This window comes from Camarhynchus parvulus, chromosome 8 (genome assembly GCF_901933205.1).
Source record: "Camarhynchus parvulus chromosome 8, STF_HiC, whole genome shotgun sequence".
NCBI lineage: Eukaryota > Metazoa > Chordata > Aves > Passeriformes > Thraupidae > Camarhynchus > Camarhynchus parvulus.
The window spans coordinates 28,717,988-28,735,308 of NC_044578.1; the positions used below are offsets into that span (position 1 = coordinate 28,717,988).

The window sequence follows — 17,321 nt, forward strand, 5'->3', positions numbered from 1 at the left end:
AAGAAGATGGTGACTTCCCCTGGAGGGGATGAATAATCCCAGAAGAGCATAGACCCCAGGAGGGTAGACCCCAGGAGAGGGTTGGAGAAACCCTGGAGAGGATGGACTCTGAAGACCCCAGGAGAGAGTTGGAGAATACTAAGAGGATGGACTCTGTAATAGAACTGTTGAAATGTATTGCTGTAATATAGAAGTATTGTATAATACAGTTATAATGTATTCTCGTAATATATATAATTATTGTTGTAAGCGTGTTTAATACAACAGGTGCCAGCTTGGGTCTGGGAACCATCCTCAAAATCACCGAATTTCAGGAGCCAGCCGGCCACTCCCGGCCACAGGACCCAGACACAAACATCGGTCCGTTACTTCGCAAAGAAATCTCACCAGCCCTGGTTCTTTATGGCAGATTGCAGGAGTCCCTTGGCACTCTCAAACCAGCCCGAGTTGCCACTGGCGCCAGCTTGGGTCTGGGAACCATTGTGCGTATTGCTGGATTTCAGCAGCCAGCCTGGCACTCTTGGCCACAGTCCCCACAACACCAACTCCGGCCCTTTTCTCTTGGAAACAAAACTCACCAGCCCCATTTTCCGATGGTAGATTGCAGGGGACACTTGGAACTGTCGAAGCAGCCTTTGTTTGCACTGGTGCCAATACGAAGGTGCTGGGAAGCATCCTTCGTATTGCAGAATTTCAGGAGCCAGCTGGCCACTCCCGGCCACAGGCCCCCATAAACAAACCTCAAGTCTGTTCCCTCAGAAAGAAAACTCACCAGCCCCTCTTTCTGATGACAGATTCCAGGGGACACTTGGCACTGCCAAACCAGCCTGAGTTGTCACTGGTGCCAGCTTGGGTCTGGGAACCATCATCCGTATTGCGGAATTTTAGGAGCCAGCCGGCCACTCCCGGCCACTGGCCCCACAGCACCAACCTTGGCCCTTTTCTTTGGGCAGGAAAACTCCCCAGCCTTGGTCCTGATGGCAGATTGCAGGGGACACTTGGCACTGTCGAACCAGCTCGAGTTGCACTGGTGCCAGCTTGGGTCTGGGAAGCATCCTGCCTATTGCAGAATCTCAGGAGCCAGCCGGCCACTCCGAGCCACAGGCCCCCAAACACAAGCCTCGGCCCTGTCCCCTAAGAAACAAAATTCACCAGCCCCGGTTCCTCTTGGCACATTGCAGGAGCACCTGGCACTGCCAATCCAGCCCGAGTTGGCACTGGTGTCAGCTTGGGTCTGGGTGACAGTGATTGTTATTTTTTTTCCCTCATATCTAATCTGAGCTCCCGTGTCTCGGCTGGGCCCTTTCGTCTCGTTCTCCCACTGCAGGCCCGGCAGAACAGACCAAGCCTTGCTGGCTGCAGCCTCCTGTCAGGAGCCCCCTGAGCTCCTCCGAGCTCCGCAGCCCAGCTCCCGCAGCCGCCCCTCGCAGGCTGCTCTGTAGCCCCTTCACGAGCCTCGTTGCCCTTCTTTGGACACGCTGCTGCTCCACAATGTCCTCTTTAAAATAAATTTTTAAATATCCTTGCCCTCGCCATGCCCTGCTCAGGCCCAGGCTGTAGGGTGGTCTGACACTGCGGCGTGAGGGGATCCATTTAATGCCATTAAATATAATTGCTCTCCGCGCCGCGGCGTAAAGCGACCCCGGGGAGAGATTTCACGTGAGTGTTTTGGATGGCGGAGTGAAGGTTGAAAGGAAGGGCTCCAGAGCAGTGGGAGGTCTGAGCTGTTCACACGCTATTTTCATATCGCCAGTGTTGTTCCAGTTTCCTGCAGCACCAGGACGTGAGGATGTGGTTTGCTCGGTCGCTCTGAACAGCAGCACAGCCCAGCCCCGTGGCCTCGTCTAGACGCAGGTTTAATGGCCAGGGCAGAGTGTTTAACACAGGTGGTCTGAGCTCTGCAAGCGCCTTGGCTTTCTGTAGTAACTCAACTCCACGAGTTTAACCTGCGCTGAGTCTTGTGCTGCCAAATCCAGCACGAACCGTGTAGAGTGTGTTCTTTATGCTTTCCCCCTTCCATTTCTAGGGAAGCCTTCCAGGGCTTGCACAGCACGGATGATCCCAGATACACAGCTCTGCTGGCCAGTGGCTCATCAATGCCAGAGTCCCCTCAGCACACCTACAGCTCTGGATAGCAAAAGGGATTCCCTCAGATCCACAGCATACTCTGCTCAGCTGAGCCTCACTCGAGAGAGGATTTCTCCCATGACTGTGCAGGGGAAGGGCTGTAAGGTGGCACATCAGGGTTAACATAGGAACACAGTGCTAGGAGGAGCCTGCTCCTCTGGCAGGATATGCTAGTAGATGGATGATCTGGGGCTTTTTTTAAAAAAAGAAGACATATTACGGGAGGAGCAGGGTGCAGGAAACAGAAATGGGTCACAGTGTGACATATGTAGTACATCACATATTACAGGGTAATATAATGCACACAGGAACAGAAACTAAATAAAATTCAGGTACACCATTTCTATCTGTCAAAGGCAGGAAAGATCCAGAGTCTTCGGCCCAGATGGGACAGACACCTAAAAAGAACCTGGCCGCAAAGTGCAAACTAAAAGAAACTGTGTAATGTTCACTAAGGTGAACACTAGTCACTAATTTATTCAAGGGGCCAAGCGTGGGTATGTCATGTGTGTGTTTGTGGCAGGGCAAAGGCAGAAGGTCAGAAGATGTGAATAACTGGAGGTAAAGATAAAAACTTCTTAATAAGCAACAACTGATTTCTACTCACAGCCCTTGGCTCCAGCTTCAGGCTGTGGTATGATTCATGTGGCTGTCAGGAAGAAAAAGCAAACTTTGGCTGTTCTGCATAATTTCTGGTGTGTTTCCTTTGCTGGGCTGTCTCTGTGGAGCAGCATTCTTTCCTTTACCTGCTTCTCCTAAGTGATCCCACCGTTCCACACAGGCTGAAGTGGCACTGAGGGGTATGCCCTGCTCAGGGCCCTGTCCCCAGCTGCTGCACAAAAAACCCAGCTGGGTTTCTGCCCCCACACTTCACTCTCTGCCTTTCCTAAGCACAGCCAGCATGGGCTCCTCCAGAGAACCACCCAGGGATTAGGATTAGGGAGGTGTGAACCCCTCAAGGGCAGAGACGGAACCAGCAGGATTACAGAGCTCCTATCAAATGCTTCATCAGCATTGGAACTGCTTCCTTAAGTCAGCTGGGCAAGAAAAGATTGGCATAGTGGAGAGAGAGGCAGCTGGTGACTGCAGAGGGGGATTGGGGCCAAAATCACTTCAGTGGAGTGGAGCATGTGAGGTCTGAAGGCACAGCTGGGGAGCGCTGCCTTAGAATCCCAGAATGGTTTGGGTTGGAAGGGACCTTAAAGCTCATCTCATTTCAACCCTGGGCAGGGTCACCTCCTCTAGACCAGGCTGCTCCAAGCCTGTCCAGCCTGGCCTTGAGCACACCCAGGGATGGGGCAGCCACAGCTCCAGCCTGCCCAGCTCTTTGGGAAAGGCACAGGAACAAAGGCTGCCTTCTCCATGATGTCCCACTCCCGCATGGCCATGTGAATTACAACTACAGCACAGCAGCCTTTGGCTTCCAATGATATTTCTCAATTTCTTAATAAACAGGAGTGGATTTCTTTTTTTTTTTTTTTTTTAGGGGGCAGGGACCCCAGCATATTATTTCCAGCTCTGGAAAAGTCCATGTTTTTATTCAAGTGGGTGTGCAGACCAAGTGGCTGCAAACACCACCTTGTGACTATGAAATCCATGCAGGGGAGTGCAGCCCTCCTCTGTCTGTCCAGCTCCAACACCTCCCTTGGCACCTCAGAGCTCTTTCAGAAGAAAACCCCACAACCTTTACCTGAAGGACAAAATGAGCAGATCACAAGAGCTTCAAGGCAACATGAATTGCAGCAGAAATCAGCTCAGGGTATTCCATGGGTTTTGAGGCTGTCCCCCCTCTCAGCCTCTGGTGAGTGGACAGCTGAGTGCTGCACTACAGGAATTCCAGTAAAGAACCTGCCAGAGAGGCCCAGAATCTCCTGTATCTAAACAGAGCTTGTCCTGCTTATTCCAGAGGATACAGCTTGTTCCTGTTTCATTTAATCCAGAGTGGATACAATTAAACTGAATCAGGGCAGCCTGATTTCAGAATGAAATGCACATGTTGAACTGCAGACAGCTCCACAACCCCCTGGTATTTGAAAGACCTTGAATCAGGACCTCCATAAGCTCTCAGGGAGGAGATTATTTGTTTACTTTTGTTTTCCCCCACCCTGTTGCCCTGGAAAGCTCCTAAGTACGGGTGTAGTACGAATAATAATTTAACACAAGATCTTAGGCGGCTGCATGGAGCAGATTGCTCCTAGACATGAGTCTGTCCATGTGCACAAAGCCTCTCTAATAGCTACCAGACACAGGAGCTTCTCAGCCACTGCTTATTTCATTGTGCTATTAACTTTACAGCCTCATTATATCTAAAACACTTGCCTAACCAAACTCATTAATTAATTAGCAGCAGGCTGGGAAAGAGGATACTCCTAGGATGGTTCAGGACTGCTGCTGTAGGGAAAGAAGAGAGGAGCCCTACAAAGCCTGGAGGAAAAACCAGGAAAAAGAAGACAAAAGTTGCAAAAATTGTTAAAAGAAAGCAGATCCCTCCTTGCCCTGTTTTGTGCAGTGTATAGTACCCAAGGACTGAATCCATAAAATACAGATAATTAAACAGCTCAGACTCTCCCATCTTCCTCTGACACCCACAGGAAACGTGGTATAGGAAATGTGAAATATCTATGTGCTCCTATCTTTTTTTTTTTCTCCCTTTCTGGCTCAGGAACTGTAATTAAAGGGAAAATCAGCCTCTCTCCTGCCTTGGAAGTGCAGTGGCACAGCTGGTTTTCATCTTGGCGAGCAGGCTCTGTCCTCAGGCTACTAAGTGCTGAGTAATTTTTACCAAGCTCTGTTTGCAGATAAATGATGTTCTTTTCTTAGCTGCTGCCAGGCAAAGCTACAAATACTTGATCTTTTATTCATTTCCCATAAACTCCTAACATTGAATACTAAAATTGCAGCCAGAGATTTTTTTCCACTGCCATTTATTCTCAGCATGGTCACAACTGTATTACAATCACAGACACCCACCCTTCACTGGAGCTGCACTGCAGCTCCTCATTAACCTGAAGCTTCCAATTAAAGGCTCCTTCAGTTTCACTGATAGTTTGCATATACTCCAAGGACCCACTTCATTTTGGTTTTCCCCCAAAACACATTCCATGAGCAGGGCAACTGCTTTAAATAACTTCACACTAATTTCTGGAAAAGCCTGACGAGTGAGTGCCTGGCTCAAAGAACAGCCTGAGTGTGCAGTTTGGGGGATTTCTCTCACAGCTATAAGTATAAAAATATCTGAAAGCTTTTGACTGAACGTGGCACAGCCTCTGGGCAAATCCAGTGTGGACTCAGAACAAAAGAAACTATCTAGAAAGGTACAACACTGGAAAAATGTTTGTGTAGTTCAAGTTTTCTGCCATGTTTCTTACTGAGATCTTACCTGTTCTAAGAAACTGTGTAAGAATTAGTTAATAGTGGAGAAAATAATCTAAAAAATACTGCCTAATTTTGGCAATGCTGTTCTTCCACCTACCTCCAGTGAGTGAAGTCCTGAACAAGAGGCCAGTCCAGAGAGAAGGCTGAAAACTGCTAAGAAATACCATGGCTAATTTTAGACTCGTTTCCAGTCATGCAGCTTGGAACACAGGGAGTAACAGTGCTTATAAAAGTACTTGCACGCTTTGGAAAGATAACACAGGGTTTCAAAACAATTTTTATTTCAAAGGTATTTTTGAAGTATAACACTAAGAGTTTGTCAGATTCCCCAAACAATCCCATGCCTTTGAAGATCACCTTCCCAGCACAGACCCCAGTTTTATGGAATTACTAGTGACTGGTTTTGTAGGATCAGCCCCTGATGCAAGCCAACTTTCTGTTTAACCCATAAAGGAGGGAGGAAGAAGGAGAAAAACAAATCTGCAAATCAACAGGCATTAACAAAAGAAAAAGGATGAGGTAGAGGTAACTTTTCTTTTAAAAAGTGAAAATTTGAACTGCTGCCTTGGTAGCTGTGGCAGAGAGGGCATTATCATCCCTTTCTGCTGTCTGTTACAGGGGCATGCACAGCTGAAGAACAGCTTCAGCCTGAATTCAACATTTGCAGGTTGTTTCAAAGCATGACACAAAACAATTACCACACTGCAAGTGCAGCATGAAGGGGTCCTGGCCTGACTCTGCTGCTCATTGATCCCTGCTTAGATCCAGCTTAAACCCCAGAAACCAGCAGGACAGGATGGATTTGTGTTTCCAGATAGGAAAGCTAGGGTAAGGGCTCTGCTCTGGATTCTGAACCAAGGTACAGTGTTTCTTGCTCTTGCTGGCCCTCAGGATGGATGTGGCTGTCTTCTCTCAGCCCACAGAGCTCTGTTTAAACACTAGGGTAAAGGTATTCTGTTGTGTAGTTTCTAATTTTAAGTGTTTTCAAACATTTAAAATGGACTGTAAATGTCTGAAGCTCCAGGGGAGTGAATCTGTGCCATCTTTCCATTATTAAAGTGGTGACCAGGACTGGACTTTGATCCAAACTATGTGTCAGGGCAGTGCCAGGAGATGCTGGGGCTCAGTGCTGTTCTGTGACTGAAGTGTGAGAGGGAAACAGTCCATGTTAAACACGCTGCACATGGAGCACTCTTCTCGAGTGCCTTGTAAAACACACAAAACACCGCTTAGAAACACATTCACCACTGCTGACCACACAGGTTTTTCTATTTAATAGAAATTAAATTAGTAGCTTAATATACATAATGTGACACTTTCCAGTCCAGTAGTTTCCAATTCCCGCTTTCGAGTCGCAGTTACTGTACAAAAATAACAACAACAAAGAGCAACCCAAGACTAAACACTGTCACTAACACACCGGACCCGGGAAGGCTAAGTTTACGTGGAGCTACACATGCCAAAGGATACAGAGTGCTGGAGCCTGGGGTGCAGCCATGCAGGAGCTGGCAGGTGCTGTGGCCCCTCACCGTGCCCCGTAGCCGTACAGGAAGGGCTCCTCTGGCCGGTAGCCGTAGGGGGTCGCGGGGCGCCCGGGACCCCCCGTGCTCGGAGCAAAGCCATCCACTGCAATGCTGCAGAAACAAGAGAGAGAGAAACTGCACAGCTCTGTATGACATGGAAGGAACACCGGCGCTGCTGGCTCCAGCTCCTGCTGCTGATGCCTTTTTGGGCTTGCCTAAAACAGAGGTCACACAAAATAAACAGCAGTTGTATTTATTGAAGGGCCTTCAGGTACATTTAGGGCACACAAAGCCCCCCAGGGGCTACACCCAAAATGGACGACAGGTCAAGGATTTTCACACTTTTATAAATTTAATCCCCAATATGGAAATGGACCAATCTTCCAATTACAGCTTCAGGTAATGGAGTCATTTACTCCAAGTTTGCTCCCCCCTTCCCCCCCAACTCACTTTTGTTTCCATTTCTCAGGGCCTGAGGCAGTGAGAGTCCTTTGATTCCCAGGCCTAGAGAGGATATTGTTGTGTCTGCCCAAAATGTGAAGCCAGTAGCTGGCACTGTATATGGAATTTAGAGCTATACACCAAAGAACTGCAGGACTGCAAATATATGAAAAATATACAAACTAAAATCCTAAGGCATGATGGTTTTGTGAAGAAACTTTGCCAGCTGTGTTCCCCTTCTGGACATCACTTCCCTGGTGGAAAATGAAATGCTGTGGAGACAACAGTGCAACTCCAATCAGGGAAAGGCTTTCAGGTCCAAGAGGAATCCCAGGAGAGACCAAAGTCTTCTCTTTCCTCCTTTAACAGATTGACTGGCCAAGCACTTTCTTCCATTACTCAGTGCCACCCTCTGTACATGACAGTTATCATGTCCTTCAGGCTTCTGGCAAAACCTGCTGTAACCCTGCCCTGCACAGCACATCTGAAGAGTCTCTTTCCCTGCCTTCAGTCCATTTCTGAGGTGCATGGGGAACACCAGCTAAAAGAGAGAATATCTGGTGAAAGATGGTGCTTCTGGTGGGATACAACAGTGGCAGCCAAATGGCAGAAGGAATTAAACACATACTGAAAAGAAATGTACTAATGAGACAGAGTAATTATTTTTTCATGTAAAGCAGCGTCTTCTACACCTAAAAAGTCCCACAACAATGAGTCAGATACTAAAACACAAGAACTGCATAGGGAAAAGTGGCACAAATTTCATGCTCAACAATAACTCATGCAGGAGGTAGAGGAAAAACGAGCATTGCCTAAGATACTGGATTACTGCCTACTCATAGCTATGTCACTTCTTAGCTTCCCCTTCAGTAGGGGACAAATGGAAAATGATCCTGATTTATTGTCTGACTAAAGATGCATTGAAAGGAGCCGAACTTCCCTTCTGAAGACTGTCAAAACACAAAGAACCAAAGTGCTTTTGGAGTGGGGAAAAGCTGAACCTCATTACTGCCAGTTATCCATATGGAACATGGGTTATGCAAGAGCCAAGGCTGGGAAAGAACGACCCCTGCAGAAGATGTACAATGGGTGGGCCCCAGGCTCTGGCTCTGCAAGAAGCTGGCACAGCTCAATTGGCTGGGCTGAAAGGGCTCAGCTGCATGGGGGGGACCACGTCCATCTCTGTCCTCACAAAGGCACTTTCCTGGATTGTATCCTGGATTGTATCCTGGATTGTCAGTGAGGCCCTAGAAAAGGATCCCTGGTGCCTGGTTTCTCAGAAAATGAGTTCATTAATGGGATATCCTGATAGTCAGGTGAAGGTGGGAGGAGGCTGAGATTTGTCCTCTGAGATGGAAGGGACACAATCAATAGCCAAGCTGAGAGAAAAAAAAATCACTGTTTTACTTGGATGTATCTTGAGAAATGCTGTGAGCTGAAAGTGCTTTGCATTTCCACATCTGCCCAGGTGTATCTGAACTGGCAACACTCATCTCCTCAGCCCCACCCTGCAGGCTGATCAGCCCTTCAGCACAGCAGAGAGCAGCACAGTGGCCCTGGTGTATCCTGCAGTGGTGCACAGCTCTGTGAATGCATTCCTCTCACCACCCATTCCTGCCTGTATCCACTCCAAAGCCCTCTTACCCTTTTCCAAGCCCATTAGGAAATGAGCTGGTGACCTCTGAGGCACCTTCCCCAGATGCCTCCTTTGTACCTGGCAAACAACAGCTTTCTCATTATCAGGCCTGAAGCTTTGAAAGACTCTTGAAAGAAGGGATTAACAGAAATCCTTTTACTTGGTGTTTATCTCTCATCTCCAGAAACCCCAAACCCAGCAGTCATCTCAGCCAGCCCCTGCCTCTCCTGTGTCACAGCTTTGCAGTGTGCAAAGGCACTGACAGACAGACAGACAGACAGACAGACCTCACTCAGGCTGCCCTGGGCTGCAGTGTCTCCATATCAGGTCCAAAGCTCTTGTGAACAAGCCAACCAGGACAAACATGAAGCTGACCAGTTTGTTTGGTGCTTCAGAAAACAAACCATTTAAGAAACTTCTATAAACCAATGCCAATTCCTTCAGGGTTCTTTTAGTACTGTCAGTGCCACGAATTAACAATGTACTAAAAGGAGGCAGAGTGGGACTTGGGAGTGCAGGGTCTGGTTCTGTTGTGCTTCTACAAATTCCCAGTGACACCAGAGATGTTCCACTGCAGAGAAGCAGGACTCTTTAAGGCTACCTTTAAACTTAGGAATTTCATTGCTTTCCTCCAAAGATCCTTAAAACACCTGCAGCTGATTTGTAATGAAGAGCTATTTTAACAGAAAATGCTTTTCTGGGTTTATCTTTCCATGATGTTTTCTGTGACTGTAACAAGGTTAGTTGTGGGTAAGTTGTTCTTATTACAAGTGTGGTACAATAGGGCGTTTTTGCATTCCTGCAAACCACTGCAAAGCTCATTCTGGAATGATGTTCCGGTGAGTGAGGAGGCTGCGGGTGCCCAGGGCTGCTGACTGCAAGTCAAGCTTGCAGCAACCGTGCCCAGGCTCACAGCAGTGCCATCCTCAGGTTTCCTGTGGCAAAGGGACACATCAAAAACAGGGGCCTGAAACCTGTCCTGATTTCCTTTGTACAGCTCAAGCTGAAGCACCACGGGCTTCTGGGGTGAGGTGCAATAACGCCCTGAGCCACGCGGTGGCAATGGGCCTCTATCCCTGCAGGCTGAGCTCTTCCAGCCACTTCCAGCTCGGTAATCCTCACTCAAAGAGCTGCTAAATGTATTTAAACTGATAACGAGAGCAGGGAAAATATGGTTTCAATCACATTCTCAACAAATCAGGTTTTTAATTTTTTTTTATAAATATGTAAGTAATTAGGGAAAGATCCCTGGAGTTTAAACTTTGAGGAGTATCAGTTATTTCCAAATGGTTCAGACATATGTTAGTGTCCTGAAGAAAACTGGAAGAGATGGATCAGCTGATAACTGCTTTGGACAGTCAAAAAAAAAAGCCCTCAAAAAACCAAAAACAACCACAGAAAATCTCATTAAAACACCTTGATCAAATCACTACTTTCTCCTATCAAAATATTTCCCTGAAGTAAATGAAGTCTTGACCATGCTTGAAAAGAACTGGCTTCATTTTTGCACATTAGTGCTCTTGAAGCATAGCAGCTTTGCCTGCTGGATTGTTTGCACTGGCAGCCTGCAGCAGGGAGCTGTGGGAGCTGAAGGGAAGGGTCCTGAGCCCAGGAGGTGACACAGGGTGGGACAACCACAGAGCCAACACGGGCCTGGAGAGAGAGCCTGGCTCGCTCCCGAGGCTGCCAGGCCAAGGGCACAACCCACCGAGGTGAGGATGGATTTAAAAACAAGTCCTGATGAATCCCTGCCCCTTCTGCCAAGAACAGCAGAAGGGGAGAGCCAGCAGAGATGGCAGCTCTGTGGCTGTAAACACTTGTTGGATAACGACTGGCCTGAGATCATGATCTGTGCCATGTGTGCTCAGATTTATACCAGCAATCAACCCCAAGGCTTGCTCCTAGGAAAAACATTGTTGGCTTTATGCTACAGTATCTACCAGGAAATTCAGTGCAAGCACCAAGCCTGTCTCTCATAATAATGATACTTTGACTCAGTCATCACAGGGATTATTACTCTTGCTGGGATGCTAATATAGTTGTAGAGTTTATGCAGGAGAGGAAAATCACTGAGAAAGGGACACATAATTGTCCATTGGGGCAACAATACTCAAGCCTGAGTTGGTATTTATCCTCCCAGTGCTCACTGCTATGCACCTGGGCAGCCAGAAGTGCATGCAGCCCTGCAGCTGCAGGGTGATTTGGATGCCAGAGCAGCAGAGCAGGCTCAGCTGCAGCGCAGGCTGCAGTCACTGCAGGCAGCCCTGGCTCACAGCACAGCCCTGCTCTTGTGCAGCACTCAGCCCCACGCCTGGGGCTCATGGAGTTAAACAGTGAACAGCCCAGCTAATTACTGTGTACTGCTAACCTCAGTTGCTGGTTCATTTTGAGACCCTTTAAAATATGAACTGTGTATTTTACCCCTATGCACTCTCTTAATGATTTGTTTTTTTTAGACTGAAATCACTTCCAGCCATCAGTTATACTCGAGGTCTCTACACATGCACTTCTCCAAGCACAAATATTTCTTTTTCCTATTGGTCTGCCAGCCCCTGTCAGAGCAAATTTCACTTTAAACTAAATGCTGTGATACTTAAAACCTCTTGGATTACTCAGGCTGCTAGTGTGATCTATGACCTTCCCCAAATGACAGCTGAACTTTCCAATTTGCTTGTACTGCTAGGGAACTGAGGAACACATGCCGAAGAGGAAAACGTTCCTGATGTGCATGAGTGAGGAGAGATTTCTGAACAGCCCTGCTTATTGATGATTCAGAGCATCCAAATTAATATACCCATGTAGGATCTTAGGTGCCCTGACAGAATTCAAGGTGTAAAGAGCAGTTGTGTCCTGTCTCCCAATGGCAGGACATGGCAGCCAGTATCCTGCTGCATCCACAGAACCCTTCTGAACTAGGCAGGCTTTGGGCTAGACAGAACTCATGGATGTGTGGAAGGCTCAGCAGGCTCCCACAGGGAGCACTCCATGGGGAATCCTCTGCTGGGGTTTCCCTCCAGGTGTCTGTGCTGCTCCCAGGGCAGGCTATCAGGAGAGGCTGGGCTGGGTAATTAACACCTGGGTAATTAACACCAGGGTGCAGAGTGACCCGTGGCACTGCACACCCCCACCCTGTCCACATCAGTGCTCACAATGGGACCAGGGCTGCTGCTGATAGGGGCTCTCAAACCACAGCCTAATTCCCAGGTACTAATTCTTCCAGCAGGGCCTCAGAAAGAAAAGTCCAGCATCACTGGGGAGATTCTTGGTCAAAAGTGAACACCTGAAATCCAACTGAAAGCCCCCAGTAGGACCCATGGATCTTGGAGTGATCCCAGCAGGAAGCACTGCCTGGGAAGCAGGTCTGAAGCAGTTTGGCACACACTGTACCAGACTGTCACTGTCTGTGTGACAGTGGCCCCAGAAAAGCCTTTGAGGGTGAAATACCAGTTTAGGAGCTCGTAATTTAGGGACAAAATTTCATTTGTTTCTGCCCAAAATTAAGGTACCCTGGAATCACTGCCCTCTGAAAATGAATTGCAGGCTAAACACAGAGTGCTTCCACCAGAGCCAAGAGTTCATCTCTAATTCTTTTCATTCTAAACTTTTTCTAAAACCCTGTCAATCCTCCCTCCTTACTCTGCATCAAAAAGTCCTCATGTCTCAGAGGCTCTCAGCTACTCAGTGGGGATACAACATATATAAGCATATTAAAAATAATTTTTTAATCTATATATTTTTAATTATGTAGATGCTCAGACCAGCCAAACACTACTTGCAACTCTCAGCTCATCAGCTGCCTAACCAATCCCAATGAAGGACTCACACCCAAAGCTCTCCAGTGCCCCAGTGAGCTGCCAGGAGGTTTCCATGCAGGTGCAAACAGGCAGCCTCTGCTGACACACGTGGCACCTCTGATCACACCTGCAGCTCTCCAAAACTCCTCTTGAGGATCAGAGAAAAGGGTTAGAACCAGAGAGGTTCTGAGCATCTTTCAGAAGCCTGGTATCAGTACAGTTCACAGCAGTCCCACTGTTTCCTCTGTACCTTCTCCCTCTATACCCTGGCTATTACTGTTCCTAAAAATCACTCTTCACTCCCAAGCCATCCCCACCTCAGCCCAGGCAGGCATTCAGAATTTCAGCTGCACATCCCTTAAGTCCTACATTTTCTGTTCCAAGAACCCACTGATATGTGACAGCACAGTTCCCATCACATTTTCTTATAAACTCTCATGCCATGAACCCCTGTATTGCACAATGCTGGATTGATTCCTGTGTGCAGCAGACAAAACAAATCGTGTTCTGATGAGCACTGGAGGCTGTGCTTTCCCCTCAGGAGGTGCCAGAGCCCTGGGAGTGGCACAGCAGTCTCTCATCTCCAGATAAACACAGCATTATAACCTGTACAAATGAGAGGCAGCTCACTGATCAGAACTCTTGCCAACAAGACACATACAAGTTTGCCAGCAGCAAAGGCTTTATTTTTTTTTCTCATCTTGGTGTTTTGTTCGTTCCTGAGGAGTTGATGAGAGCACGTGTGAGACAAGGACTGCAGTGCAGGGCAGTGTAATCACAAAGGGGATGCTCAGCCCTGCCAGCCCCATCAGCAGACTGGTTGGTGAATGCTGCAGCTCCCTCCCTCACTCCCTCTCTCCTGAAGTTTCCTCTGCACAGAGAGCAGGCATGGAGAGCCAGGGGGAGCTGGGGCACCCAGGCCCTGACCCAGTGCACAAGCAGGGATTGTGCACTGTGTGCACCCAGGCACAGCAGGTGGGAAATGGTTTTGAATCCCCCAGAACACACACACACCTGCAGCTTCTAAAGCTGCCTGCAGGTCTGACACATTCAGCTAATCCTCTGCAGGTACCAAGGAACTGAACCAAGGCTCAGAGCTCCTGAAGCCATGGACTCTGTGGCCTTTCTGCTGACATTCCCTGGCAGCTGAGTGCTGGGTGGGACCCCATTCTCCCAACACCAGCCATGGCAGGTAAAGGGCATCACAAAGGGACACAGGCCTGTTGCTTCTGCCCTTGCTTTAAATCCAGGGATTGAGATGATGATCCCATTTCCTCCTACAAGCCAGTTACCTCTGGTTTGCCTTCACTGACCATAAATTTTCTGTCCTTCAGAGCAAGAGCACAAACCATGGGTTATGGAGAAACTCCATACAGCTGAGCAGCCTTAGGAAAAAACAATGTTTCTTTATATAATGTCTTGTAACTGTAGATTCTCCCACTGCTGGTAATGACGTTAAACTATAAACCACAAATCTCCTAAATTCTGCCTCTCATGACCCCAAGTTATTCTCCCCTATCTGTGAAGCTTTTTGTTTTCATGCTTTTTATTCTTCAAGCTCAAGTGGGAGGGGAGTTTTGTGGCAGTGTCTGTGACTGTGCCCACTGCATCAATCACCCAAGTCCATGTCTACATTAGCATTAATGTCCCTTAAACAGTAATATTGTACCTGCTCACAAGACAAAATATCCAAATGAACCTGTGCAATAATACTTTAGGTCCCTCATGCATCATAACACAGCTTTTATGGATATGATCATGTCTCTCCTTCCATGTGATCCAGCTTTCTTCAGTCTACTTAATGACTTCAAGTTTCCAATTGCTTCTGGACTTGTTGCCCAGTTGTATCTCAGCACAATACTGCTGTTTCTCCCATTTAATTACAAACAAATGGAGAGCTGACAATGGTGGAGAAATGAGCACTGTGTCTTCTGTGTCAGGCTCCAGCTATGCACCAAGCAATAACCACGCCAAAATTCACTGGGGGAAGGCAGCATTAAAAAAAAAATTCCCAACTGAATAGTAAGAAAGCACTGAACCAAAACCAAATGACCTTGCTTAGCCAAATTCAGTGTGAGCCTTGCTTGAAAGCTGTAGCTGCTGCCATCCCTGCTCTGCAAACACAGCCTGGAGATTTGGCCTCAGTTTCTTGCTCTGTCAGTTACCTGCTGTGTGATCCTGGACAAGTTGCTCCTTTTCTCCATGACCTCAGTTTCCCACTGGAGTATTGGAAGAGAAAACACCCCAGACATTAAAGACAGCCAAATGACAAATTACAGTAATGAGAAGACTCAAATTAGACTGACATAGACAGTCTAATTTTTTGCTTATCCTATAAAGCCCTTTAGGAAAAAAGATAATTTCTGCTCTGCTAGAAAGGCAACCAATCCCCAACAGAGCCAGGGGGCAAAACAGCAGCTCAAAGGCTGCAGCTGTGTCATGCAGCCACGTTGTTCCTGTGAAGGGCATCAGGAGAGCTCCTGCAGCATTCCTGCAGCCAGGCTCACAGCTCTGCCACACAGACAGGGAGTTTCTCGGCCATTCTCTACAGGATTTCTTAAAAGGTCAAGTGCACAGACAGAGCTGGAACGGAAATCAAGAGCTCTGGCTTTCCATTCTAAACCTGACAGAAACATCTCCTGTGCTCTTGGCTCAACAACTGTCCAAACCCACTGATTAGATACATCCATTTCTTAAGAATTAATTAAGACTAAAACAAATAAAAAAGCCTCAAGGAACAGGCAGTAAAAAGCAAGATGTCCTTTCCTCCCCCTCTCTGCCTGCACAGTCCAAAGTGTCAACTCCATAAACTGAAGAGTAATCTTAATCTGAACTAGGGATAGGCCTGGCTTGGGAAGCTTTCACACCTCTCTTTCAATTGTCTTCAGCAAGCTCAGTGCTAGGCTGGGGACAAAAAGCTTCAGGCAACTGCCTGAGCGGAACAAGATGCTGAAGTTTCACAGAGATGACTGGTGTCACTGCCCAGATCAGGATCTGCTCCAGCTTCCATCAGCCTTCCCATTTCCACACAGGAACTGCTCCTTGCTTCCTTACAGAGCAGCTCACTGAAGATGTACTCAGAGACAAGCAGCTGAAGCAAAAATGCAGCTTTTTGGTGGAGAATTTTCCCTTTAAATGTTTATACAAACTCCTCAAGGCCAAGCACAGCCACTCAGTTCTGTCCTTGAACACAAATGGGGGCAAAAGTCCCCTGTTGTGCACCAAAGCAAGGCCACAGGGCACTGGTGACACCGTGCTGTCTGCAGGGCAGCCCAGTGGGGATGAGAATCCAGATGCTGGAGGGAAGGAGGGAGGGAGGGAAAGTCAAGAAATCTGTTCTGCTCTGACTTCCAGCTGCAGTCAATAAAAGCTTTCAAAGCCTTTCTGAAAGTGAACATTGCTGGGGGATTTGCAGCGCTCGCTCCAGCACACACAGCAAATGCAGTTGCAGCGTTACTACTGATGAAGAAACTTTAAATATTCTTTTACCATCACAGAGGATTGTCCTGATTTCAAACACTTTTATATATCAGCACAGGGCCCTAGTGAAATCTTGTTGAGATCTATCCCAAATCAGCAAAGATTTTAGTGAAAATCAAGAAGAAAATAAATCTCAATGTCTCTTACTGATTTTTTTTTCCTTAGGAATAACATTGGATATATCAGGAAACAAGGCAGATACAAATACAGACAAGCAATGTGTTCTTGGAGATCTATATCTTGGAGTAGCATTATCATATAAAAAACTCAAACAAATGAAAAATCAAATGCTTCCAGACCACAAAGGTTGATCAGGGAGTACTGGAAAAAAATTTTAAAAGCTCAAAATCCTAAAGGCAAATGAACTTTGTAAGCCAATTTATTATTTTTTTAAATCTCAGAGTTAAAAAACCATCATCTTGGTTTTCCAGAGGGAAAAGGGTGGGTCAGTCTTTGGAGTTGGATGGTTGAGACTGATAAACACAGAATCAGAATAAAATTTTAGAATCAAAACAACTCTAAGTATTTGGCAAAGAAATTAATTTGATATATTAATTTTTATGCTAGAGACTTGCTCAGAGCACATGTTCAGCTCAGATAATAACCACAAGAAATATCCTACTGATATATGGGCCTTTTTAAAACTCCTCATTGTAAGTTTAATTTTGAATCCTGTGAGCATGCTTAAACCCAGCACACAAAACACCCCTCACTTTATTACAGTTTTAAATCTTTCTTCCAGATCTGGCCTTGCAACCACTTGTCTTGATAAAATAGGTCACTTGAAAAAGGAAAGCTCAATAAAATGAATTACAAAACCAACAAGATTAAACTGATTGTGCTGTTTTTGTACAGTGCAGCCGAATTCTGCAAATATGCTGCTGGCTGTGGTTTGGCATTTAACAGCATGTGATCAGTGAGAAGGAGGAAATTTTATTCTCATTA

At 46.9% G+C, this 17,321-nt stretch overlaps 1 protein-coding gene across 2 annotated transcripts in view; it reads right to left on the minus strand.

Moving 5' to 3' along the window:
• Positions 1-5,752: 5,752 nt before the first annotated feature.
• KIFAP3 (kinesin associated protein 3) overlaps positions 5,753-17,321 on the minus strand; it is a 68,412-nt gene continuing 56,843 nt past the window's right edge. For both annotated transcript variants that reach the window (XM_030953186.1, XM_030953185.1), the window contains exon 20: positions 5,753-7,136. In XM_030953186.1, coding sequence (XP_030809046.1) covers positions 7,028-7,136 — 109 coding nt within the window. In that variant the 3' untranslated portion in view covers positions 5,753-7,027. The remainder of the gene's footprint in view (positions 7,137-17,321) is intronic.